Source organism: Rhipicephalus microplus, chromosome 4 (assembly GCF_043290135.1).
Source record: "Rhipicephalus microplus isolate Deutch F79 chromosome 4, USDA_Rmic, whole genome shotgun sequence".
Lineage (NCBI taxonomy): Eukaryota > Metazoa > Arthropoda > Arachnida > Ixodida > Ixodidae > Rhipicephalus > Rhipicephalus microplus.
This window is the reverse complement of record NC_134703.1, coordinates 34,897,778-34,925,353: the sequence shown is the minus strand read 5'-3', so window position 1 is coordinate 34,925,353 and position 27,576 is coordinate 34,897,778. Positions and strand designations below refer to the sequence as shown.

Here is a 27,576-nt window from a genome sequence, read left to right as displayed (position 1 = left end):
CTGACTTTGCCTCCCCCCTCTCTCACTTCCCTCCTCCCAGGATTATGCAAATGTCCCGGCAAAAACGTTGCAGGCCGGTATTGGGATCGGGTACCCACTGGTTTTCCCCCTCGTGCGTTCAGCTAGCTTAGTTGTGCCCGAGAAACATTCGGGAGGAGGCTAGTCGGCAGGGATGTTGCGAAAAGCATGGCACGACGCACCGTAAGGGTGCCTAAGGCGTGGTGTACAAAATTTCTATCTCTTGTGACTAATCGTGCATCGGGCAGATGGAACGCTCTGTAAAAGAACGAGCCAGAGAGCACGGACCAAATCCGACGAGAGATGACCTCACACGTTTGCGCCGTTGCGTGGTTTTACGCGATTATAATCCCGTGTCTAGTTACGCGGTGCTACGTCATTGCTGTCCCGTGACTAGTTGTTAACGTGATGTTACGCGATTTTTAGTCAGGTAACAGGCGTACACCCACTCTATTGCGGCTATAAAAACACGACACAAACCTCGTATGAAAACTCAAAGAGGAAGCAAGCGAGAAGTGGAAAAAGAGTTAAAGGAATAAAAAAGAAAGAAAATAGAAATAAACAGAAATAAAGAGAAAACGCACAAAACACTGAATAAGAGGACAAGAAAAGAACAGAAGGAAAGAAAGAAAACCGAATAGAAACAAATAGGGATGTTCAGCACCACACTTCCTTCACGCTTTGCTCCACTTGGGTGAAGTTACCTAGCAAGCATATAAAACAGAGACCCGTCTAGCAAATCACAGAGTTCATTCAAAGACTGACCTGGGTAGGCCTCGGAAATAAAAGACACCTAATGAACAGCGTCAATACGATGCACGACGAAAGGTACAAATTCGTGTTGCGCAACAGCATCGTAGGCAAAACGCAGCAATTCTCGACCGAGAAGCCCAGCGAAAGCGACAGGCCCACCTAGACGACCAGCGGTGCCTTGATACAGATAACTCTATGGAAGGACGCAAGAGTCACATCGGTCAGCTGGCCAAAGCGATCAGTTACCCGATGAAGACGATACAAACTGCGGTGTGCGCAGCACGTGTGAATAATCTGGTCTGATCAAGTATTATACGGTATCATCACCTGTGATACGAGGTATCTTCAACCAACCCAGCCGAACAGATTGCGTTTGGATTTCATTTTGCCCAAGGCTGCAGCGAGAATGTTCACAGAACCAGTTACGGTATACCACGGCAACCACAAAGTGATTATCGCTACAATTACTCTAAACATATAACGCTTCAGTTGTACTAAAACAACAAACGTCACAACAATAATTTTTTTCCATAGTTAAAACTACTGGGCGAGAAATTCACGCAGCTTTTGCTTTCCAGCACCAAAAAGTCGGAGAAAGTTTAATTTAAGTGCGATTATTAACTGTATAGTGAGGCAATGTGAGGAGAACAGTGGTGACTATACAGAAGAAACTGGTTGATTGGCACACGCAAACCAGGTGCAGCAAGTCAGCTTCATCTTTCGTGAAACTATTTTATAATTATGCGTTCAAGTGTTCATGTATTCTTATCGCTAACCATGGCAGTGCTGTTCTATGTTTGAGGCATAATTGTTTGCCTTCGAAAATGTGAGAACGCTAAGAGCTCGAAAATACTCATTTGATGCTCCCGAAGCTAGGTTTTATCTGCTCAAAAAGCAGCACCAAAATGGCTTCGATCAATCACATCTCTGATGAATGGAGCCGGTCTTTTGAGCTTACGGGCCGAACACCACCAGGCCCGAGACAGGAAGCTTTTGCTTCCACAATAAGGAGCGCTGAGCGTCTTCCACCAGCGTTGCTACAAAAAGAGGGATACTGGCACGTCAGACCTATAACAGCTCCCGGTCGTAGATGTACGCGCCTCTTTTTTTTATTGAAGCGATAAAGAGATGCCAGTGCCTGTATAACGGCATCTTTCTCACATAGAAGACAAGATATGTAGTAAAAAGTAAAAAATGGGCACCGAATGGTATACAGTCCAACACGATATGTGAAAATGTGGCAAGATGGTAAGTTCAAGTATCTAAAGTATATTGACGCAAAATATACCGGAGGACAAGTTGAAGAAAGTTAAAATGAGTTCAAATGTAGACGCCTAAACCTAATATTCTCTATGACTTGACTCGCACGACTAGAAAACACATAAAGACAAATAATAACACATAACATGAAACACACAATCACAGCACTACGCATTAGCTTTCAGTATGAAAAGGACATCAAAAACATAGTGTACGTTTCCATAAAATATTTCATCAAGGCGATTTCCTGAAGACCCACCATTCGCCGTGGATCTAGTATTATTTTCACAGTGAATGATGTTCTATCTAAAAGCAACAAACTTGCTCGTCATACGTTTCGTGGTGATTCACATCTTTCGCACTCCAGGAGTATGTGGTGTACACTACAGTCTACTGTTAAAGAGAACACTCGAATGCACACCGTCAATAGTGCTGCTGGTGCTCTAACATCCAGCGGTCATGAAAACAATCTCTATGCACATGACTAGTCTGTCAAGAGTAGTCCGAAGTTTCAGTCACTAGTGGTCTTACGCATATCTAGGCTACTATGCTTCCGTAAGATAGAGAAAAATTTAAACATGTTGTTCACTCTGATGTTCACTATAACAGTGAACACGTCTGTACATCTTCGCAGAGTGGTTGCAAGATCACGCAGGACTGGACGCACACTTTATACATGCCTCATGTTCATGGAATACGTACTTGACTAATTGCTTGTCAAGTTTGGAGTTGTACAACAAAGGAAAAGTTGTATATTGTCTAGTCATAGGAATGGAAGCGCATAATTTAATTCGGAGTTCTCTTTCATTTTCTGCCAGAGTTCGAGATGTTCGTGGTAATGTTAAATCTCATTACCCAATTCGAGCAATATGTATAGGCCTAATGCAATGTTTTCAGAACCAATTTGCCAGCTAGTCGTGAAGCTGTGCTTATTAAAAGCAGAACAGAAAGATTACAGTAATTTCATTACTCTCGCTGATGTCGCGCCTGTTTAGAACGCACCGTACTTACCATTAGCAAAGCAGTTCTTTTGAAGACTCTTTTGTGTGACTGTCGGCGTTTTATTTATTTTTATTTATTTATTTATTTAGTACATACTGCGAACCATAAATGGTCCAAGTAGGTCTCTTATTACGGACCACCACTTATATTTCGTTTAATCCTGCTCAATTTCACCAACTTTTTTGCTTCATACTTAAAAGATCAATGATTTACGGATTCATTTGTTGAGTAATTCTCGAAGAGCTGTAATGAGGAAAATTTCCTTTCTATTAGAATTTACATTTTGTAAATACTGAAATTTTATTTGGAACCGATTAGCCGAGTTATAAATTAATGCGCAGCCCCGAACACTACTTTTTCAGTGGGGCGCACAGCTGACGAGCGGCGACCAGTCCGGCGCCCGAAATATTTTGTGGGCACCAGTACAAACAAGTCAGTGATAGAAATAACTTACGGACGACTGGACGATTGGTCGCGGAAAAATAGGCTGGAGAAAAAAAAACTAATCGATGCAACTTCGCCTTACTGGTATCAATCCTGAACTAAGTGCGGCCATCTTTGTCTCTTCTTCATTTTTGTTCTTTCTTTCCTCCTTTCATTTCTTTTTGTTCTTTTTTCCGCTGTTTTTTCTTTTCATTTTTATTTACTTCTATATTGTTGTATATCCTTCCTTCCTTCCTTCCTTCCTTCCTTCCTTCCTTCCCTCCTTCCCTCCTTCCCTTCTTCCTTCCTTCCTTCCTTCCTTCCTTCCTTCCTTCCTTCCTTCCTTCCCTCCTTCCTTCCTTCCCTCCCTCCCTCCTTCCTTCCTTCCTTCCTTCCTTCCTTCCTTCCTTCCTTCCTTCCTTCCTTCCTTCCTTCCTTCCTTCCTTCCTTCCTTCCTTCCTTCCTTCCTTCCTTCCTTCCTTCCTTCCTTCCTTCCTTCCTTCCTTCCTTCCTTCCTTCCTTCCTTCCTTCCTTCCTTCCTTCCTTCCTTCCTTCCTTCCTTCCTTCCTTCCTTCCTTCCTTCCTTCCTTCCTTCCTTCCTTCCTTCCTTCCTTCCTTCCTTCCTTCCTTCCTTCCTTCCTTCCTTCCTTCCTTCCTTCCTTCCTTCCTTCCTTCCTTCCTTCCTTCCTTCCTTCCTTCCTTCCTTCCTTCCTTCCTTCCTTCCTTCCTTCCTTCCTTTCTTTCTTTCTTTCTTTCTTTCTTTCTTTCTTTCTTTCTTTCTTTCTTTCTTTCTTTCCGTTTTTATAACTCGCTAGCTTGCTCTATTTTTATTCTATTTCTTGCTTGCTTGCTTGCTCAGGCCCCCAAAATTGCTCCGCACCTAATAACATCATCCCAGTGCTCAAGCAACGAGACGAAGAAGACGTCTATTTGGCGCGAGCGTGCGCTCAATATGTTTCAGCCGACCATACATAGTTTTGCTTCATTAATGCACTCGAAGAATAAGAGGATGATGACCTAGGTTATTATCACCATCAAGGTATCTGGGGAATAAGACGAAGAAGACGTCTCAAGTTGGCGCGAGCGTGCGCTCAGGTGGATATGCTGTATGTGACTTTGCCTGCATTACGCCGAGCAATGACGACAGCATACGACAACATTAGACAGCAGGAACACCTAAAATGTTCCGCGCTTTAAAAAAATGGCAGGAATGAGACTGTAAAATTGATAGAATTTTCTTTCACATGTATGAAGATAACCTTACTTCAACTCGACAAAATAAGGCAATACTACTACCACTACTGCTACTACCACTACTACTTCTACTGTTAATAATAATAATAATAATAATAATAATAATAATAATAATAATAATAATAATAATAATAATAATAATAATATTAATAAGAAGAAGAAGAAGAAGAAGAAGAAGAAGAAGAAGAAGAAGAAGAAGAAGAAAAAAGAAGAAGAAGAAGAAGAAGAAGAAGAAGAAGAAGAAGAAGAAGAAGAAGAAGAAGAAGAAGAAGAAGAAGTAGAAGAAGAAGAAAATCAAGTTAAAAGATCTACAGATTGGTTGACCACAGGACACCACTCTCTTATAAAAGAGACGCTCCTCAAGCCATCCACCCCACGTCATCAAAAAATCTAGCTCTCATGGTGTCTTATTCATTCGCCAATGACCCAAAAGCTAGGGGCGTAGCGAAATATCATCTCGAACCAAATAGTGCCAAATAGTGGAAAAAATATTGAATATTTAATCGGATATAGATTACAAATATTTAATTGCTGATTGTAAGAAAGCAAAAAAGAAATAAAATATACCCATATTCTATGATTGATTGATTGATTTGTGGGTTTTAACGTCCCAAAACCACTATTTGATTACGAGAGACGCCGTAGTGAAAGGCTCCGGAAATTTTGACCACCTGGGGTTCTTTAACGTGCACCCGAATCTGAACACACGGGCCTACAACATTTCCGCCTCCATCGAAAATGGCTACAGCCATCCCGCGACCTGCGGGTCAGCAGCCGAGTGAGTACCTTAGCCATTAGACCACCTTGGCGGAACATACCCATATTCTAGAACGCATTACGCGGAGAGATGATGCTGCCGGAAGGCTACTCATTGTCATTCTGAAACAAAAGCTGTTCTATGTGACATGGCTGCAGGCTCGCTTAGCGCCATGTTAAGACGTTTCTTGCAGTTTAAAACATGCGCTCACGGGACACCCCAGCAACAGGGATGCGTAGCTATCGCAAATAAACTTTGACGATATCTGGATAAAGTTCAGCCGTATGAACCTTCCGGTGTTTCGAAGGATCATCCTTTCCCGAAATCAGGGGCTCATTAAAGTATTAGTGAAACTCTTGACTATAAGGTCTGACCTCGGTGTACTGGTTATTTACTGGTACCCTGGTGTCAGTGTTAATGCAGTAAATCCTTTGCATTAACGCCAAAGCTCGTCTTATGACATTAACAAAGCTCATCTTGTGCGCTTGTCGCTACGTGCTGGAAAACGATGCCATCACAACATTTATATCTTCGGCTTTGAACCTGGCCCAGTCCACCTAATAAAAAATAAAGTAACCCAAGCCCAGCCCGCGGGCCCGAAAACAAAATTTGTCTGTCTACCCGAGCCCGGTACGCGGGCCAGGCCGGAATCGGCCTTTCGGGCTACTCAGAGCACGTGCACACTTCTAACTGCCTCGAAGATTATGCCATCAGCACCGTCGGGGCTTTACCCCACGAGCCATTTGGTGCGTGGGGGGCATCATTCGCCCCCTTCCCTGTGTGGGTGACTGATGCTTTGCTTAGCACAGAAAGGGCACTTAGCTATGCTCCCAAATTAGTTGCAGGAATGAGTGAATTTTCCTTTCTTCCTCGTGATCACTACCCCTAAAAAAAGGTCTCTTCCCCTAATCCGACGCTATCGGGTGCTGTACATGTTATTCTGGAGTGGTGGGAGCATTTTGTCAGACTTACCGCACTGCATTAACGGATCAAACGCTTGCTTTTAAGGGCTCCGGGACGTTTAAGATTACTGCAGAAATGGAGTTATTCCTGCGATTACAAAATCGCGATGGCGAAAAACACACGAACACACGCGCACACATACACGTGTAAATTCCTCTCTCTCTCTCTCTCTCTCTCTCTCACTATATATATATATATATATATATATATATATATATATATATATATATATATATATATATATATATATATATATATGTGTGTGTGTGTGTGTGTGTGTGTGTGTGTGTGTGTGTGTGTGTGTGTGTGTGTGCGTGCGCGCACGCTACGCAGCGCCAAATATTCGAGGAATATATTCAGCGGCCTGTTCAGAAATTACGAAGTCGTCGGAGCAGGTCGGTTCATGTTTCTACAAGATTGGAATGACCCATTTTTTCCGTGCTCTTCATTCGCCAAAATTTCTATCCACGAGCGACATACAAGATTAAAAAGCGAATTTCGACAACAGCAACTTTCAGAGGCCTGCCCAGCTGAATGGTTCGGTAGCTTCGAAGGGGCGCGACTCTTGGAAAAAAAAAGGGAGGAAAAACACGGCACTTATTTTGGTTGTTTTTATCTGCGGAAGCGTTCATTTTTGCAGATCATCTCTTCCCACCACTGTGTTGTGTTCGAATTTTTTTCTTATGTGACCACAGTTGTGGCGTAGAAAATGACGCTGACCTATGTTTTGGATCTTTTGTGGCTCGCTGTGAGTGGCATCCCAGCGTATAAAGTGTTTACTTTTGGCTCTGCCCAGAGAGGCAGTAGAGCTTTACGCCGAGCCAGACACGACCACTGAGAGCTCACGCTTGGCGGCCCCGGGTGCGCCAGTCGACCAGTCTTGCGCAAATGCTCGGACCCACCATTCAGGACCCTCGGCTGCGCAAGGACGCTTTGTTTGGTTCCTCTTAACGCTTGCCTTCCTTTTATGCGAGTCAGTCGTGCGACATCCAGCCGACGCTGTTCAGTCGCTTTGCGTCAGACACACAGCGGCCTCCGATGTGGGTCGCCGCCGTCGAACGCTTCATCGACGCCGGGTTTCGCAGATGCCATTGGCCGCACACATTCCCCAAACTGGCAGTGCAAAGTTTATTCCTTCAGTGCTGGTTGCTCTCCGTCACCCTTCCACGCTGCGGCTTCTGCGCAGAACATTTGTTGTGCTGCCGAAAAATGCCCCTTTTCAAGCATTTTGGGTGACATGACGTAGCTGCTGCTTCGCGTCTGAAAGCGTCTGTAGGGCAAGTAACTTTTTTCCCATCCGTCACGAAGGCCGAATTAAGAGCAACGCATGAAACAAGTGAAATCCTAATGAAAAAAAAAACGTCGTTTGATTTGAACTGACGATCTCGCGCTTTTAATTCGAACGTTTTCACTAATTCCACACACACACAAAAAAACGTTACTGCGGTCGAGCACCGAGCGATACTCATGCTTATTGCACCGCCCTTCCGCTTCTCCGGATGACTTCCGGTTTCGGTAAGAGGCTTGCAAAAAATAGAACCATGTAAAACGGGTGGTTCTATGTGAAGTTGGTGGCCGATACTATAATAGAGCATAAATCTCAAGAAGTCTCAAACCTAGCCAATTAAGAAGTAATAAGAAAGAAAGAAAAAAAAACGCCAGGGGCTGCCATTTTAGGGGCGAAGCTCCTTATAGCGGCACCCGTTCGTCCCCCGTAGTATGTAACAAGAATAACATTTTGACCTCCAAGGTGGTGCCGGTGAGAGACTTCTTCTGTGCGTTGTTGAACAATAAAGAATAGTGCTTAATGTACATGTCAATGGCTGCTAATGGGTAATGAGAGACAGGAACGTTCGGCTTTTAGTTAACGCGCACGCTGCGATCCCCATTAGCAGCCATTCGCATGTAAATTGAGCACTATCTGACTGAAAAAGTTTGCTACGTCATACTCGCTGGGCGTAACCTCCTTGGTTTTCGAAAGGTTTAGCGAGCGTTCGGCCGCAGTGCCATGAATACAGTGAACTAGTATATACCATGAACTCGAGGTGGTTAAAGGTGGGAAGTGGACCCGAAGCGCAAGCCGTAAGAAAGTGTGCGTGTGCCACCTCTCGTTTAGTCCTTGGAATGTCCACTGGTTGGCGGTGCTTCCATATGGGGAATATATGATGAAAAGATGCGAGACGGTGGTACTTCGAGTGTTGAATAGATGGACGAACGGACACATAGACAGATGCATGGATGGACGCATGAACGGACGCAGGGACGGATGCACGAACAGACGCACGCACGGACGGGCTTATGGACGCATGGACGGTCACACTGACGGACGCATGAACGGACGGAAGCAAGAACGAATGGATGGATGAATTCTTCGCCACACTCTCCATCATTCACTCCGTGGATATGCTGCCATTTTTTTTTTCCTTAAAGTAGCACGGTCTCTGAATGCGGACAACCAGGAAAACTTCATGTAGCCGCATATACACCCCAGTCGACAACAGTCAATTTTATTTATATACTATCAGGTGAAGCCCTCATAAGGGTGCTACACCAAATATCATTACCTACAAATCACTGATTGCTGTACATGTGTGGTGCATAGGCTTCTGGTAGAGTTGCAGCCGCTTTTACGAATGTAGCATAAAAGATGGCTAACCGGATACCCACCATCAAAACTATAGCTACGTTGTCTAGAGTGTAAGTAAACGCGAAAATTCCACGAACGCACGATTTCCTACAGGCACTGCAACGAAGAAACGCGTTTAATGATTGAGGCCTGCTGGCATATCGATGATATATTGTTTACGCATGCGTGAGCGAACCATAGATTAGCCGGCATAAAGGAGAAATCAAGTATCTCAGTAGGTATCTCTCGCGCTCTCCACTACAAGGGCATAATTGATAAAATTAAAAAATTTTAACCCGAAAAGTGTTTTAAAACACTTTTGCGTTGACATACTTCATGCCTATGCCACCCACAGCGATATTGGAAGGATTGTCGGTACGTCCACAAGTTCACGGAAAGCAATCGCGTGCTAGTGTGCGCCACTGGGAACAAAAAGAGTTCGTTACTCGCATTTAAACGGCTGCATTCCAGCACTAGTATTAAAACATAAAAACAGAACAGCATAAGTACGACGGGAACAAAAAACAGCACTTACAAGCACAACACGAGCACAAGAGAAACAGGGGCGAATCAATGCTCCGCTGTTCGCACAGATCTCACCTGGTGTGGAAGCGGCTTTGATTCGTTCATTTCAGCGACGTCATCTTCGCAGAAGCTGTGCTGGTGTCGGCGCTCGCTAAAGTGGGTCGCACGAGCAGAGGGAAACGAAGAGCTTTCTGAAAAAAGAAACGAATGAACCTCGGGTGATAGACCGTGCAAAGGTGTAATAAAACAAATTGCCTTATTAATGCAAGACCTTGGCCCGAGCCCTCAGGCTCCAAAGAAAAAGCGTCAAGCATATGACGAAGCAAGTGAACGAGATATAGGGAAATGATGACTTGGCCACTCGTATACTTCGGCTTTCTCGGCAAATAACACGTTCGTTATGCGGGTCAATCTCGTTCCTCGGATGTTGAGATGATCTTTGAGCGTCCGCGCTGCGCCTGAGATATGGTGGCTACCTGAGACGCCTGGAGCTCGCGTTGATACGACGCTGGTGGTCGTTTCGCCTTCACCGGCATGCTCTTACAAGGAAAGTATTGCGGCTGAGATAGCCTGTAGGGTCGATTTCTAGGAACATTCGTATATCATCTGCAAAATATCAACTGCGAATATAGCTGGAAAGGTATTTTAAAAGCATTCAGAAGTTTGCGTGAGTCCTCGACATCATCGTGCTATCGACACCCTCGAAGAGAACCCTTTAGGGACCCCCAATGCTTCCCTCGCGTCACCTCGCTACAATCAACAAAAGAATTTATGGTGATTTTCAAAGCAGCCATTTTTATTTTTTTGCCACGTTTGTTCCCGCAGACTACATTTCTCGGCGGCTGGTTGAGAGTGCGTGGCCGTGACACACGCTTAGAAAGTTTTGTGTTTGGCCACAGTGCAGCCCCGTTTCCTATTCGAAAGTAATTCGTGATGCGGACAGTGCGGAAGTGCGTCACAGTTATGTGTGCTGACGTCGTCAAGAGCTGCACAAGCTAGCTGGCGACAGTTGCACCCAGTTCTTGGAGCTCTCTGAAACCGATACTAAAACTGGTCGATAATGATGTAATTAATTATCTGTCACTTGCTGCAGCAAACGATGTGCCATGTCATGACTAACAGCCGTCCCGCAATACGTTTAAGCGTAAAAAGGCGAGGCCAAATTTTTTTTGTGTCAGTACCCTTTTATACAGCTAACGGATACATAAAGTACTAATGAAAACGTTGCCGAAACATGGGATGCTGTTGGTGGTGAATTGTACTAATTGACATTTATTTCCTTGAAGGGTTGTGATGGAAAAACGTGGAAGACACTCAAAGTTCATCTGCAAGAGGAGAATGTCATATATATGACGATATCAAGCACCACGCACATAACCTTCACAACTGATACCCTGGATTTTCTTTTCCGTAGAGACCTAAACCGCGTCGCAAGCAAAGCCAAAGTCGAGAGGCCCTCCGGGTCCACTTTTGTAGAAATATTTGGGGTTTTACGCACCAGAACCAGAAAAAAAAGATTATGAGGGGCGCCGTAGTGGACGGCTCCACAAAATTCGACCACCCCGTGTTCATTACCGGCTCCGACACCACACTGTACATGTGCCTCTACCATATCGCATGTATTGAAATGCGATCTCCGAAGCTGGGATCACACCACTGACCTTTAGTTTGGCAGCTGAGCAAAGTAACCACAACTCCACCCCATGCGGTGAAGCCGGTGTCCATTATTCAGGCATGCGGCATGAAGAAACAGACCACGCGGTGGGGCGATGCCATTTCAAAGCACCCGTGCGAGTAACATGGCCGCTTCGAGCTATCTCAAATACTTACTGCAAGTACAGGCGTGAGTCGCCCACGTTAATTCTGCGAGCCAGCGAAGCACCCCCTATGTGCCCGAACCTGTGCAGCTGCTCATTCTGTCGATACTTTTGATGATGATGGGGATAAAAGATGTCATATAGCTTTGGAATGGGTGGGTCCTTGAAACACCCACTCGTTTTGCAGGTCACATACTTTGACGCTTGGCGTGATTTCAGGCTTCTGTCAGACAGTATCACGTGCGTTAACGAGACTCTTCTCTCTAAATGATAATTCACACAGTGTTTTCTGTTCTTTTTTTTTCTTTTTCTGAAGCATTTCGAATCAAAAGCATAGCTCGTTATAAAACACATGCTCGTAACGCAGAAGTCCTCAATTCGATCGCCCCCTGAACCAAAGTTTTGTAATTATTTATTTATATGCAGCAAAATCCAATTTTCACGCACGGACAACCAGCCACGCCGACGCCGACAGCGCAATTTATGCAAAACGAGCTCGAGAATTCTTGGAGGCATTCCACAGGAAACCATGTGGTCCCTTATGTAACACTCATACATCAGTGTCTCTTTCCCAGGCAGAGAGCGAGTTCTTAGTTTACAGGTTGTGATTTGAGCTGGTTGCACTCGATCTATGCCTGGCTTTCAGCGCATGTCTGGTCTATAAAATTTAATGCAGAAATATGATCAATAAACAGTTGAAAGTTTGCGTTCGCTTTGACCCCTTCCCTCGTTCTTTAGTCGCGCAGACATAGCCATATACTTGTGGCCTGTGCAGAATCAGGAATTAAATAGCCCAGAAAACGGTACTTCTAAGCTCTTTAACGATACCACGTCAAGAAAATAATGTATCTGATTATAGTTTGTATGCTATAGACAGCGGCCGTGGTATGTAATAGTTCAGGTGTAGGAGAACTAAAGCCCGCGGACCATATACGGCCCGCGAGGCAGTACTATGCGGCCCCCGGCACAACGTCTGAAACCGTCCCTTGCCCTTGGCACTTCTCATCTGAAGGTCTATACACATTATTTTAGAACTCAGATCAAGCTCGCACTTGTAAGCTATGTTTGTAAATTGCAACCTTGTGACATATGTGCAGAAAATAAACATCACTTCTATTTCAATTTTGTATTGTAATTTCGAATTGCCATTTTGTACACCACTGTCAATATGTCGATTTTTTTTTAATAGGAAGCAGACCTTTGACTATCCTGTGTAACGCTGTCCCTCCGTCCACACAGCTCCTCTTCGCTGCAGGTGTTGAAGCGGTGTCAAGTAGCTCACGCCCTCTTAGCAGTACGCGGTGACGTCTCTCTCCCTCGCCTGCCGCGTGCTCGCCACGTGTCAGCTCTCTCTCTCTCGCTGGGCCCCGCTCGCTACGCTCAAGCCCACTTCTCACGTGGGCGTCATCTCAACCACGGCACTTCACTTCATCTGTCGGCGAGAAGTCGAGAGCCGGCGCGAGCCACGAACCGGTGGCGAGAAGCCTCGAGAATCTCGCGGCGCCGACAATGTGGACAGCGCGCCGCTGCTTACCGCGTGATCACGCCGACGGCGAGACGCCGTCGCGGCATGCTTCCCGCTAGTGTGCGTGTACCTTTCCCGGCTGTCGCCGGCGTTGCGACGGTTAGGGAAGCCGATAGCGTTCGCGAATGACGACGTCAACACCAACGAGGCGCGAGCCAGGGAAGCCAATCAAAGCGTCGGTAGTGGAACCGACGATGTGCAAGTCAAGAACACCGCTCGCGTTCGAGAATTCAGACGACGCACCAGTAACACCGACGAGACGCGAGCCAAAGAAGCCGAGCGCAAGCGTCTTTTTTTGCGTTTTTGTTGCGTTCCAAATTAACGTTTACTACGCTACACCGAGTGTCCGTTTCAAACCGCTCTTCTAGCGCCCGCGTCGACGCCCGTTCCAACCGGGTCAACGCCACGCGCACCGCTGCTGCTTCGTATCTCATCAGAGTTCCATTCGGAAAGATGGTCCATAGTTTTTTTTCCTTTGCTATCATGCTCTCCTCCCCCCCGGTCTTATGCTATCTGACCATCGCTAAGTCGGCTTCATGCAAATGGCGTCCTGCGCCTGCAAATGTTCCCGACCCATGGAATAGGTAGATTTCTTGCAAGATACAGATGTTGACTGGCATATTTTGCTTGAGGTTCGTTTTGAAATGCTGCAAATACATCTCTATTGCTTCTGGGAAAAAAAAAGTTGGTGTTACGCTTGCTCATGGCACACCTTATAAATACGTTGAAAAGCGCAAATAGACACACCTTGGTTTAGGAGGTGCAGTATGGGCGCAGTAAGGACCATTTCTAAGCATGCGAATTCCGAAACCCACCAGGCAGTTCCCTCTGTTTTGCGGGCAAGACCTAAACTGATCGCCCTCGCCTCAGGAAAGATGTCAAGCGTCAAAGTGGCCGTTGCTAGAACCCGTCCTGTGCAGGCGCTATCTTCCCGACAAAGCATTGGTCGCGTTTTCGTTTGAAATGGGAGCGTGTGATTGATGCATCCGGCTTTTAGTACGAGGGAAGTCGCCCCGGTTTCCCCGCCCTGATTAATGGACGTGGAGTCCCTTATTTGCCGCGAAAGAAAGCTCAAACGACCGGCATTCATGGCGTCAACCAGCGACTCACTCTGAGCAAAAACTAATGCTTGTAATTCGTTCAAGGTGATGTTTCTGGTGTTTTTTGGACGCCTTTTTAATTTAATGTGCACCACAACTGCACGTTTCCCGGTAGAAAAGCAGCACGAATGGTAGGGTATCGAGAAGGAACAGAGGAAGCTCGCCGGTATACCTTCGTATTCTCTTCCCTCTTCTTTCCGCTATTTATGCAGCAGGATCGCCAGTCCAACAAACACACCTCTGCTATACTTTTGCGTTAATTACCACAGTATTCAAACGTATAGATTGCCACGGCTTAGATGTTGTAGCGATACTGCCATCGCTAAAAAAAGCACGATACGTGTTTTATTTAAAGCAGGCTGACATGCGAATGTTTGCCCACACGCAACTGAGAAAAAAGAGATTGGCAGAATTGAGAAGGACAATAAAAAATGGGTGTGAGAAGAGAGGAAAAATAACAAAACTTTACATCGTAATATGAAATTTTATTTTAATTTCTTGATTCACATCACCCAGTTCGACGCCCTGTTTTAGTTCAAGATGTCGCAATGAGTGTAAAGTTCTCGACGTTGGTACGGCGGAGAGGGCCTCTATCACAAGCTGTGGTTGGGATGCTGTCACCGGGTGTGTTCAAATGATAGACGTCTATGCGCACGGGAACACCCAACGAAAGCAGGCACAACTCTCTGAATGAGCTCCTTCGGCACGCCAGCCGACGCCGTTTCTGGTCCAAAATTAGAGGAGTAAGAGCCAAGAGTTGAGAAAAACACATAAAGCAGTTCGCAGTTTCATTACAATCTTGAGTGAAATGACCGATATAAATACAAGTTGGCATGACATACGAAGAAAAGCGCAGCTCACTCCTTTAGCAAGCACATCACTGCAGTGACCTTCTTGCAGGGGGGGGGGGGGGGGCTGAGGGGCGGGAGGGAGACGCGAAACCAGCCTGATACAATGACATAAAAGGAAGGGGGGGGGGTGACAAACCTTTGCTCCCCCCCGCTTCATCCTGAAGTGGAATCCTTGGAACCCTGCGCACGCCTATATACATGTTACTTGTATACAGTACTCACCCATGCGCAAAACCTATAAGGATATATGGCGTGGTGGGCACCCGGCGATCTTTAAAAATGCTGTCCTTCTGCAGCTTTCGCCGTGACAGCGTTGCGTGTTCTACGCTAGTGAAGGTGTCCGAGAAGTTCGACCCTCTTGGGATCTTTAACATGCAATTAAATCTAAGTACACGGGCTTCAAACATTTTCGTGTCCATCGAAAATGCAGCCACCGCCGCTGTGATTCAATCCCGCGCTAGTTCGGGTTAAGAGATATTCACACGACGGACGAAATCACGATTCGGCCCTGGGGATCGCGTACTGCATCAGCGCAAGCCACCCGTTCCCTCTTCCCAGATTCTGTCCAGGCTATTCATATCAGTCCATATCACAGCTGGGATCCTCGGGAAGCACCGCCGAAATCATCGCTTCTAGCGTGAATTCGCCCATGTAGCATGAAGGCTGGCTGTGGAGGGATCCGAATTACGTCACATGCCACGTGACTTATCCGTTCGCGATCACGTCCGTCGAGTGAATATAGCTTGAACAGTTGAGCGCCATAACCACTATAGACCACGGTGGCATTGCGCCTTCTAGCACATTAAGAGAAGTCATGTGGCGTAGTCATGCTCAAAACCAGGTGGTCAATTCAGGCCTACAACAAAAATGTCAAGGCTCATAATAGCAGTAAAATAAGCAAACGAGGTTCCAATTGCTACATTTCTGAAGTAGCGCGCGACTATATTTAACAGAGACAGCAAAAGAATAATCGCAATAACTAACCTAAAATTAGTTAAATCACTCCGAAAACATGCGGCTGACTCTTTTGGAAGTGCGAGAGGTGAGAAGAATGCAACGCCACAGTGATTAGTGACTTTACTGTAGAAGGTATACTCACATGGTAATCTCGAACAAAGCGATCTATGCGAGCCACGATCTTCCGGCTCATGAAAAGAGAACAATGAAACTATGAAAAGGGAAGAAGCTCGATTCGAAGACTCAAGGGAGCGATTAGGCCAACCCCGCCGCTCGAAGAGCAAGAAGCAAAGGCTACACGAAAATCGTTTGGCGGCTGCTCGGCGAAACCGGGACAATGTCGGAGTTTTAAGCTTTTTAAAAGGAATAGCGGGCAGCTTATCTGTCTGAAGTGCAAAAAACAAGCAATCGCTATGTCATGAGATGAAATATGTACATAGATATATTGTCTTTCTTTATTGTTTTTTGAAGGATTAAATCGTGTGCGAAGGGAGCTTCGAAAAGAGGGTGAAAGCGTGCGCACACCGTACAAGGCCGTGGAATGTTCATCACAGCAAAACTATTTTTATCTTCAATTACAGCTAAGTGTCACAGGCATTTTGATGTTTTTTTGTGTGTTTTGATTTTTGGCATTTTATGCTTTCAGTATTTTGCGCAATCGGCTTCTAAATTTTCGGGGCTTTAAACTTAGGCATTTCAACAACCCGCATGTGGCGGCTGCATTTCCGATGGAGGCGGAAATGTTGTAGGCCCGTGTGCTCTGATTTGGGTGCACGTTAAAGAACCCCAGGTGGTCGAAATTTCCGGAGCCCTCCACTACGGCGTCTCCCATAATCATACGGTGGTTTTGGGACGTTAAACCCCACATATCAATCAATCAATGAACAACCCACGATTTCAATTTCCGGCGTTTTGAATGCCATTCTTCAAGTATACAATCACCACGGTGGTTGGTCTAAAGGCTCATTCGCACCGAAAGGGGGGCGGCCAAAGCGGTGAGCCGGCAGCGCGGAAAGCGAGAAAAACCTCCTTTCCAGGTGGCGAAAGCGGGAGAAAAATAAAGCGGCAAGGGCGATCGCTTTCGGAGCAATAGACCTCTCCCTGTTTGTAAACAGTGTGACGTCACTGCGGGCACCCCACCCCCCATACCCTCTCTCGGAGCAGGTGCTGGTTGGCAAGAAAGTTCCTCCGGCGACATCTTTCTGCATAGCAGAGCCGCGTGTTTGTATACATTTGACCGAAATTTCTACAGTGCTTTGTTCTAAAGCAACAGCTTTTGGAAGAAGGGGGTCGCGGAAGGGTCACTGCTCATAGTGTGCCAATTCGCTCGTCGTATAGTTGGTGAAGAAACTTTGTTTAGAGTACTGAGAGACGCGACTAGCACGCAGTGGGCTTCCACGTAGATGGCAGCCATAAAAATATCTTATCTTTTTCGAAAGCGAACGTTTTGAATGTATACAGTTACTGGCACATTGAGAAATATTTGCATGGCATGGATGTAAACTTATTCGATTTCCATCGTGGTATGTGCAGTGCAGTTTTAAACGAGGTACAGTATTGGCGGCAGCATGGTTTTAAGCTGCTGTGCGCGACGCCACAAATAAGATTCTCATGCATTGCCCAAAAGTCTGATAGGAGATGAATGAAAAAAAAAAGAAACACTTCTTGCCGTGGGTTAGACTGAGGTTAACATATCCTCGTGAAAATCAAAGTGAAATTCTGCTGCTGCGTTTCTCAATAACCCAGTGAAAATTCATGTGATGTAAAACCCGAATTATTAATGATATATAATATCTGGCACAGTTGTCTTGCTGCACTTGACACCTATAACGTGTTTTCGCTCCTTTAGGCCTGATATACACTTCTAATGCACATTGTCACTGCATACGGATCGAGCCGTAAAAGTACAAGGTAGATAAGAAACGAAAATCTCCGCTGTTTTCATTAACACGTATCAGGTATTCGATAATACGAGATATAGCCGATGTTAAGCATATATGCAGATTCGGCAACGCTACAACATGCTTATAGCTCATGCGTAGTCGTATATGTCCCGCGGAGATCATGCACTTTTATTTTTCTGCACGCCGTGCATACCCTGAGATGTACCCACTCGCAGATTATTGCGCCGAATGAATTTTTACCTTGACTACAATGTCAGATCATAAAGTTCCATCGACAACCGGTTACTGAAACCGGCCCACAAAGAATACCAGTGTTTTCGCAAACAGGACGCATCGCGTTATTCACACGGCACACACCACGCACGATATTGCCAGTTTCACCATCCGTAAAGGTGAATCAATTTAGTCGATGCCTTTCAACGCACACTACGCACCACAGTCAACACTGCACATTTTTGAAGACAGTGCCGCTGTTCCTCGCACAGGCTGCCACGAGTGTTCACTTCTGCGAGATAAACAGCCAGCCAGCGTGGCGAATATCTAATCACGCACTTTAGCACACACCTAGACGTTCTCTGACACATACTACAGCTGATGTTGCCACTGCGAGATGAAGATTAAGCTTTCGAAAAAAAAATTGCCCCAAGCACCGAGTGACTGCACCCCACTCAGCCACCGTCGGGAGTGTTTTGCCAGCCACCGCCTTGCACGTGCACTGGTGACGGCACGCTGTGACGTACCCTGGTAGAGGTCTATTTGGCGGGCTTTCCACTCATTTTTAACCACGTTCGATAGCGAATATGTTAATCATTATTACCGATACTCGTTCGTCACTCAGATGCGTTTTAGGTGGCGAATCGCTACTTGGGGGTCGATGTCTACTCGTTGACGCAAAAATCTTGACATGAGTAAATTTGATGTCAGTGCTCCTTTAAATAGCTGTTAGGCTTGGAGGCAAAAAACTGCGCAAAACCTCAATGTTGATTCTTTGTTCAATGCAGTGTGCAATGTGATTTGTGCGGTGCGACGGCACTTGCCGGGCTGCTCAAACGCAATAATACGTTTTACACGGTTTGCAGAATTTACGAAGAGCTTATTTGCGCTTTCTGCCAAGTTATCTGCGTGGGTGCTTGTTAGAAACTTTCTTCTTGGCTCACACGGCTTATGTATCCGTCACGCAGTGCTGCCCCTGGAGGATCCGATCATTAGAGGACTCCGCAGCCAGTACCAAATCGGGGACCCAGTCAATTTGACGTGCTCCTACGGACCCAGCAAGCCCAACGCCTCGCTCACCTGGTACATTAACGATAGAAAGGTGAGCGCCTCAATGTGTTTTCTCAATAAATACTTGCTAGTGATGGCCAAACAGCGTAGTCCGTGCATTTACAATGCTGAATGCATGCTCAGCCACAATAGTCACAGTGCGGAATCTACGGGGAACCATCGATTGCGATTGGAACTCGTGCGAACAAACGATTGATGTTCATAACTTTATCGGCTGAATATCTATTAGGTCACTAATTGAATGAACGACCATAATACCAGGCGAGAATCGGGAGAGCCCCATGTACGAAGAGATTCCACCCAATTTCACACGTATCGTGAAAAGTTCTGAAAATTCTGTCAGCCTGGTGGCACCCATTGGACCAGCGTGTCTGTCGTCGCTGATGATCTACGCGGGCACATATCGTGCTCTCTCCATCTTCCGCAAATGGGGCGATACCCACACGCAGGTCATGCATATATGTTGCTCAGGTTGTTCGGATACGGTTAGTCTCGGCGCACACCATAATTCGGGGTATCGCACCTAGTGAGCCAGCTTCTTCCAATAAAATATACACTACAGTAATTTCAACATCGGTACTGTTTCATGCCTTAATATTTTCCCAATAATTTAGAAGATGCACGGAGCGGATTTTTTTTTTTCAAAAGACCCGAATCCGGAAACTGAAACTGGGCTAATTACGGGAGAGGAGACACAAAGCAAAGGCAGCGCTCTGGCACTTCCTCTATCTCACAGGAGAAGGTCCTCCCACCTCCTCGTGCTCACGCGGGGGGGGGGGGGGGGAGTGGGGATCGGGGCATGCGCAGTGGGGGGTGCGGACGGTCACCGAGGGATGGACTTAGTCCCGAGCGAACGCTGCTTTGCATTTAAAAATAAATTGGCGAAGCTTGCACTAAGCGGCGCAAGCCTTGAAACAGAGAAAGTGCACGATTTTGAAGAATAGCTTATGCTTGCTTCTAAGGTTGTTTCCAGGCCTTAGCTTGGTGGTGAGCGTTACTATATTTCGAGCTACCAACCAGAGGGCGACAAAAGCGATGCTCAAGTTTCCGTGGTACACCGGACTCGCTAAACGACTATGACAGTCCTCTGCCGGAGCTTGTGTGTGTGTGTGTGTGTGTGTGTGTGTGTGTGTGTGTGTGTGTGTGTGTGTGTGTGTGTGTGTGTGTGTGTGTGTGTGTGTGTGCGTGCGTGCGTGTGTGTGTGTGTGTGTGTGTGTGTGTGTGTGTGTGTGTGTGTGTGTGTGTGTGTGTGTGTGTGTGTGTGTGTACGTGTTCTCTTTTTCTCTTCACCAATATTTCTTTTCCATTTTCTCACTTTCTTTATTTCTTTACCTCTCCCTCACCGCTTCCTGAGTGCAGAGTTATTCTCGCCACTTTTCACTTAACATTTCTTTCTCCCTCTCTCTTGTTTCTATAGGTTGGTCTTAAGCCACTGCTTTGCTCTAGTCAGGTGATGCTAAGTTTTTTTCTACATTGATTCTCAGCACAGATAGGTTTGAGTGAAAACAGGGACAGTCGCCGACACGACACGGATGTCAAAACTGCCCAGACAGGAACTGCCACTGAAAACCAAGCGTCCACACCTCTCATCGACCTACGCGCAGGTCGTACTCGCGTAGGCCTTCTATTGATTCGCGGTAGCAGCCACCGTTGCCTTTCCGATTCCCTGTAGTGCCGGGCAAACTGTTGCCTGCTTCCTTTTTAGTGGACCGTTGATGAGTAGAACACAATTTTTGTGGCGTATATATCCCTACGGCCCGCACAAGGCAGGCCGCACAAACCACGGCTTCCCTAAACAGCCTCGCTGTTGAATGCCGTTTCGTGTAAAAAATAAGCCTGAAAGCCCAATTCTGCACAATTAAGCCTTATTCATCAAACCTGCGCTGCGTAAACAATTTTGACAAAATGAGTTCCTGTGTGCACATTTGATGTGGTTCATTTGTGTCCTAGTTGCTTTGCTATCGTATTCTAATTCCATAATTAGTTCTTATTAATTGCGCGAGTGGGTGCAACATGGGCATGGCGGCATAGGGAAAGACTGCAATGAAAACTATAAAAGACCGACATTCCTATACACACGCACACACATACACACATACACACACACACACACACACACACACACACACATATATATATATATATATATATATATATATATATATATATATATATATATATATATATATATATATATATATATTTATATATATACTTCTACCCATTCTACGCGAAGAATGAAACTGAAACTGTAGAAAAAGATCCGTGGTGCACAGTTCGCTGGCTCACGCGATCCTATTCGAAGCCATAATTCTCATGAGGGTACATGATCGCAGCGCCAGATTCCTCTCTAAGTATAATTGTATGAAACTCTATGGTCATCCCCTCTTGTAGAATGAAATTTTTTTCCTTCCTTCAATTTTTCGCTACAAGACAGTATAACTTAAACATAAAACAATTCAAGTGAGAATATTATGCACGGATCTATTTTTCGAAAAAGTGATACGCAATGGCGTGGCATAAAACAAGCTAAGAAGAAGAAGAAGAACTGGAGCAGTTTTGAAGAACTTCAGTAGACGTCAAGAAACGAAAACACTGCCGACAGTCCATGGGGCCGACAGGGAGCCATGGGGCCACCGGCAGTCGGCATGCAGCTTTCATGCCATGAGGGACGCCTTTATGGTCTCCCATAGTTGAGAGCCGTGTGCACTGAATCGTTAAACACTTTTTCTAAACACACAGGTCTAGTCTATACACTTATTTTACGAGGTCATACACATCTATACACTTATTGTACAATCTATATGCAATCTATCTATACACTTATTTTACAATCTATAGATACTTTTTTTTCGAAGAGCTTATTTTACAAGCTAATTTAAGCCTGACTGAAATGTTCAAGCCTGGAAGAGACAATTTCAAATTTTAGTCCTGAATAACGGTGATGGTGGACAATGTAATTTTTAGCCGCAACATAGGTTTTATTTGTTTCGGTGAGATGAGCACACTGTCCAAATCCTACTGGAGCAGGTATGACCATATTGTCAGTTGCAAAAAAAATGACGTTTTTCTTGCTTTTGGGTAACGTGGTCTTGTATCTTTTAGAAACCATAGATATGCCAGCATGAGCAGCGGCGATAAGCTTGCTCACGCAATGTTCAGTCATCGCTTACATGGTGCGTCCACTTCTCGTTCACGAAACAACTTCTTTTTTTTTACTCTGGGTGAGATGCGCAAAATGGACGACTTTTGGAGCTCACATCTGTACTGCGGGACAATCAGACATATTCTCCTAGTTGAGTAGGCGAAACGAAAAAAGCGCAGACTACAGTAAAGCTCGGCGTTGGTCGTTTACTGGACCCGCCGCTAGCGCGAACAAACATTGCATTCACTGCGAAGGTGAGGCACGAAGGAAGTAGAACGAAGTGCTTACTTGGAGACTTGATTAATTTACTGACGGAAGTACGCGAAAGAGCAAGCTAATCACGACTGCCAGTCGTGGCCGCGACTACTGAGTCTTTTGCAGACTACTACACTGTCCACGAACATAGTACACAGAAACTGCACATGCAACAGTCACGAATCCACATAACGCGCACAAAAACGAGAAAAGTGTTAGCATCAACACTTTTCGTCAGCGAATGCTTTATACCACCATGATCCAAGTGGTTGCTGCGCGCCATCAGAAAGCGCATTGCCATTTCGACGCAGGACGAGCCACTCTCGTTGATGTCGCGTGCCGCGGGGATAGGAATGAAAATTTATCTCTGGCACTGAGCAATACGCGCCTTTGCGGAACTGAACAACACCTTCCCTTGGGAACTGAAACGTTCTCTACTGCTGCGGAGCACAAAACGACAATATAGAAACAGCAGCACCGTTCACTTCCATGCACCGTAAGGACGTCGAAAAAGCACTAACTCAATACGTCAATCTCACGGCAATATACATAGCCTTCCCTTCAGTGATACACGTAGGACGGACTTTCATCCCCTTAAAGGAGTCCAGAGGAAGGCGCCTGTCAAATCATTTGGCTTTGGGGCACGGAGAGGGATGATTTGTGAAAGCAGCCACGAAAATTATACGAAGTACTGCCTGTTATTACAGTTTTGCTTTAACACCTTGAAAGAATTTCTTCATTCTATAATTTCCTCTACAAGAGGTTACGGCATCTTGACAGCAGCACTGCGGGGAATCCGTACATTGAAGGGCAGGTTAAACGACTAGCTTATGATAATATTGGTTTCGCAATCATCTGCAACAAAATACAGGGAGCGTACAACTACATTTTTTTGTTGTTGTTCTGAAACCAAAGTGCACCACATGAACACTTCCAGCGTAGGAGTTCCCTTCACGATATCCAATGGAATGCCGTCTGTTTCAAGTATGCTTGGGAATGTCGGTTATTTATGTTCGTTTTTTTATAGAGCACGAAGCGAACAAGGGAGAAAAAAACGCAGACTCAGCGAGCTGGAACTTAGCGCTATATATTCTTCGTTTCTTTGTCCTTGTTCATTTAGTGCGCTAAAGAATAACATCGTTGCTTTCGTTGCCAGAAAATAAATGTCTAAAAGCGTATCCATTCGCCGCTCACACTCACCCAATGCTCGTCCTTCTCCCTCTCGTGGTTGACTGAAGACGCATGCATTTCATGATGGTGTCAGACGTTTTGTGTCATGCTCACGGGGCAAACATACGTCCCCGAACGCTCATGTTTTCAGTGAACAGGAACAAGCTTAAATAGCATGTCATAAATGAAGTGGCGTAGCCAGGAGGTGGCACACAAGACCCATGCCCTGCACCCCACAAAACAATTTTTTTCGTAATGGCATAAAGTGAATAACGACCGTACTAAGGCAGTGCAACTCCCTTTTTTTACCCCGAAAAGATTTCTGCCTACGCCCGAGCATGGATGTCGTTTGCCAAGAGCTCATGGCATTAAACAACAAATAGATCGCATCTAGAAAGCCTCAGATACGCCCTTCCCCCCTCTCCCCCTATTCCTGGGGTCACTCACGGCCACTGTCGATGTCATTAGGGATGGGTCGCGCCCCCTCTCACATCACGCTATGTCAGTTGCGCATTTTTACCGCAATACTGGAGATATCCGCTGTATATTTTCTCAAGTTGACTGTGCAGCTCGGTGGTGCGAAATAACAACTGCAGTATATATTTTCGCCTAACAACAAACCCACAACAACAAAAACAACAACAACAACAACAAGAACAACAGCAGCAACAACAACAACAAAAAGCAATCTTTACCATAGTCGTAGAAAAGTAGAACACTTATTAAGTTCTTCAAAACACTGGCGAGAGCACAATGTCGTTCATTCTCCTGTTAGTTATATAACCTGACAGAAAACACGAGCAAGCCATTAATCCTTATAACGGCACGAATAGACGTGAGAAGCAGCAAGCGGTCTGCAAAAAAACAGTCGCTCTTTTTACCCCACTATGCGAGCGTCTGAGCACGTCTTCCATGACGCCTTATTGGCAAAAATAAAGCTTTATTCGCAAAATCAAACAACATAACATAAAAGAATGCATAACAGATGAAGACATAAATAAATTTCGCTGAGCAATGTATCCAACTTGAATGCACGTTCTTTCTTGTAATTCATGGCTTAAAGCACTCCGTCTAGCCAAGAGCCGATACCACCAGCATGCGGCGCCTGAAGATTTCTGCGCCCATAACACCTTTATTGCACTCGCCATGACATCGCGCACGGTTCTGCCAGCAAATCTTGATTAAATAAGTCGTACCATGCCCATGTTGCTCGCGCGAAACAAAGGAAAAGGAGTAAAACTGTTTCGGCACGTCATCCCCGTTAGGATTAAGGGGTGAATAAATATTGTCTTGTTCGTTAATGATGGAATATTTATTGACATAACAAAGTTACTTGCACAATATCTATCTATCTATCTATCTATCTATCTATCTATCTATCTATCTATCTATCTATCTATCTATCTATCTATCTATCTATCTATCTATCTATCTATCTATCTATCTATCTATCTATCTATCTATCTATCTATCTATCTATCTATCTATCTATCTATCTATCTATCTATCTATCTATCCATCTATCTATCTATCTATCCATCTATCTATCTATCTATCTATCTATCTATCTATCTATCTATCTATCTATCTATCTATCTATCTATCTATCTATCTATCTATCTATCTATCTATCTATCTATCTATCTATCTATCTATCTATCTATCTATCTATCTATCTATCTATCTATGTTAATTTCATTTCAAAGGTCGTGAATCTCGGCCCGCGCCCGGCCCGGTGACTCAAAGAGAGACACGGCCCCAGCTCAAACCCGACAAACAATTTTGCCAACCCAACCCATTTTGATCGCGAAACAAGTCTGAACACGGCTCGAGGTAGTGCGTCCCGAACGTGGAATCAACAGCAAGGAGAATTAGGTGCACCCACATCTAAGCTATGTGGGCGAATGCTTCATTAACCATTCTGTTTAACCTATGGTAATGTCTAGTAGAAAAGGGCTCATGGTAGAAACAGTTGAGTGAACCCAATACGAACGACGGGAATTCGTTCCGCAGTAGTATACTGTTGTCTGGAAATACAATGAGGGTCATCAAGAGTGCTTTGCGGCAGCAATTGTTTAGCAAAGAAAATGATTTGCCGCACGGGTTATATGTTGAATATATAAGTATAGACACTCAGGGACAGAAATGCTAAAAAAATATGTAACCTGAAGACACTAGAAAAGCGCTGACTTAAAAATAGATTGAAATTTTTCTTCATTTAATGGTACATGATATTAAAATGAACGGAAACAATTACTTACAACTACCTGGGAAACGAAATGAGAGGGAAAATCATGGACGAGTGCTGCAGTCCTTGCGCAAACGAAGATGTACTGGTATTTTTTCTTCCCTGAAGTAATTGAGGCCTGAAATGGGTTACGGAGTGATGTAGTGAAACAAATAATGTTAATAATTTCATGCACTTATTAGATGTCTATTCATGTGATTTACCATTAAGGTTACCCCGAGTGTTATTTATTGTTATAGAAATTCAAATGTGTCTTCTCATCAGGTTATAAGAGGACTTTTATTAATTAATACAATAGTATGTCTAAGTAATTGTTGTAAAAATAGAATTTCGTTTCTGCTTTATTTATAGAAAGTGTAGTGACTCCCTGTAATGACCATAAAGGAAGGGTTAACAGTGTTTCCAAATAAAATAAATCAATAAATAAATATGGGATCCAGTGGCATCTGCACTTCGGGTTTTCTTGTGACAGAGTTAAATTCTTTATCGAGAATCGAAAACAGGCTAGTGATTCGGGAAGGCGATACGTGCACGGTCCGATTGCGTTATCACGTTCTGTAACGTTCAGGAGCAAAGCTAAAGCCACATTCTAGCTTTTGAGCAGAATAAAGGCACGAAGCATTCGTTGGTCTTCGCTTGTCGGCGTCCAATGTCGTCATGCTGTGTCGTGCAGTCACAGCAAATCATAAACGAGCGTGAAACATAAAGCTGGGTAGATCAGACTACTCGCCAACGATCCACAAAACTGTAGAACGCGACAGTGTGCCCAACAAATAGCCAACAATGATAAAGGAGCTGGAACATCCTTCCCAACATGCCATTAGGAAATGAAACCGGGCATGTAAGAAAAAGAACGTGGAATAATAATAACAAGAAGCACTTTAGGATAAGCTGCATCACAACGCAGGTTTTCGTCTATGCTAGAGGAACGGAAACGGCTTTCCTCATAGCATGCCTGGTTTAACACCTGGCATTACTATTAGTTTTAAGGCGCGAAAAAATTCACAAGAGAGGACACCGGACAGAGTGCCTTTCTTGTACTCTCTAGTGATTGTGTTTTTTTTTTCGCGCCTTAAATAAATCATGAAGGTACACCAACTGGCCCAACAAAAGTTTTCTTTGTGCCACCGCCCTAGCGAAAAAAATCTTCCTAAAATAAATATTTCTCGCCCCTACCCCGGTTTCACGTAAGTGAAACAACCTTCCCTCCATGCTTCACTCCTAACGTTTTTTTACATGGTGTCTACACAAAACCAAGCCAAGAACGTGCACATGTGACGCACTTAAAGACGATTGGGGTCGTCTTCAAGATATGCTTTTTGTTGTTATACATATAAAAAGTACTATGCGGCTGCTGCTTTTTCATTTTGCCATTAGCACAATTAAGTGATTGATTTATTTGTGGTGTTTAACGTCCCGAAACCATCATATGATTATGAGAGACGCCGTAGTGGAGGGCTCCGGAAATTTCGACCACCTCGGGTTCTTTAACGTGCACCCAAATCTGAGCACACGGGCCTACAACATTTCCGCCTCCATCGAAAATGCAGCCGCCGCAGCCGGGATTCGATCCCACGACCTGCGGGTGAGCAGCCGAGTACCTTAGCCACTAGATCACCCCGGCGGAGCAACACACATTTAAGTCATGTTTGAGTGTATTTTCGGTGTTTAAATTCATGTAGTGACATAAAAGTTCTGAGTAGCACTTTGTGTCAATACCCACTCATAAGCTATTTCGG

General features: G+C 44.9%; 2 protein-coding genes across 6 annotated transcripts in view; one reads left to right on the top strand and one right to left on the bottom strand.

The window, feature by feature from the left end:
• LOC142814225 (uncharacterized) overlaps nt 1-27,576 on the bottom strand; it is a 367,645-nt gene that overhangs the window by 110,080 nt on the left and 229,989 nt on the right. For 3 of the 5 annotated variants that reach the window (XM_075892534.1, XM_075892533.1, XM_075892532.1), the window contains exon 3: nt 9,657-9,772. The exons of 1 other annotated variant lie outside the window; for it this stretch is intronic. In XM_075892534.1, coding sequence (XP_075748649.1) covers nt 9,733-9,772 — 40 coding nt within the window. In that variant the 3' untranslated portion in view covers nt 9,657-9,732. Of the gene's footprint in view, nt 1-9,656; nt 9,773-25,850; nt 25,956-27,576 lie in introns of all 5 variants that reach the window. One more of the 5 variants, XM_075892531.1, reaches the window with a different exon arrangement.
• LOC119172583 (uncharacterized) overlaps nt 1-27,576 on the top strand; it is a 140,982-nt gene that overhangs the window by 88,381 nt on the left and 25,025 nt on the right. Inside the window, exon 4 of the mRNA XM_037423740.2 lies at nt 18,917-19,050. Coding sequence (XP_037279637.2) covers nt 18,917-19,050 — 134 coding nt within the window. The remainder of the gene's footprint in view (nt 1-18,916; nt 19,051-27,576) is intronic.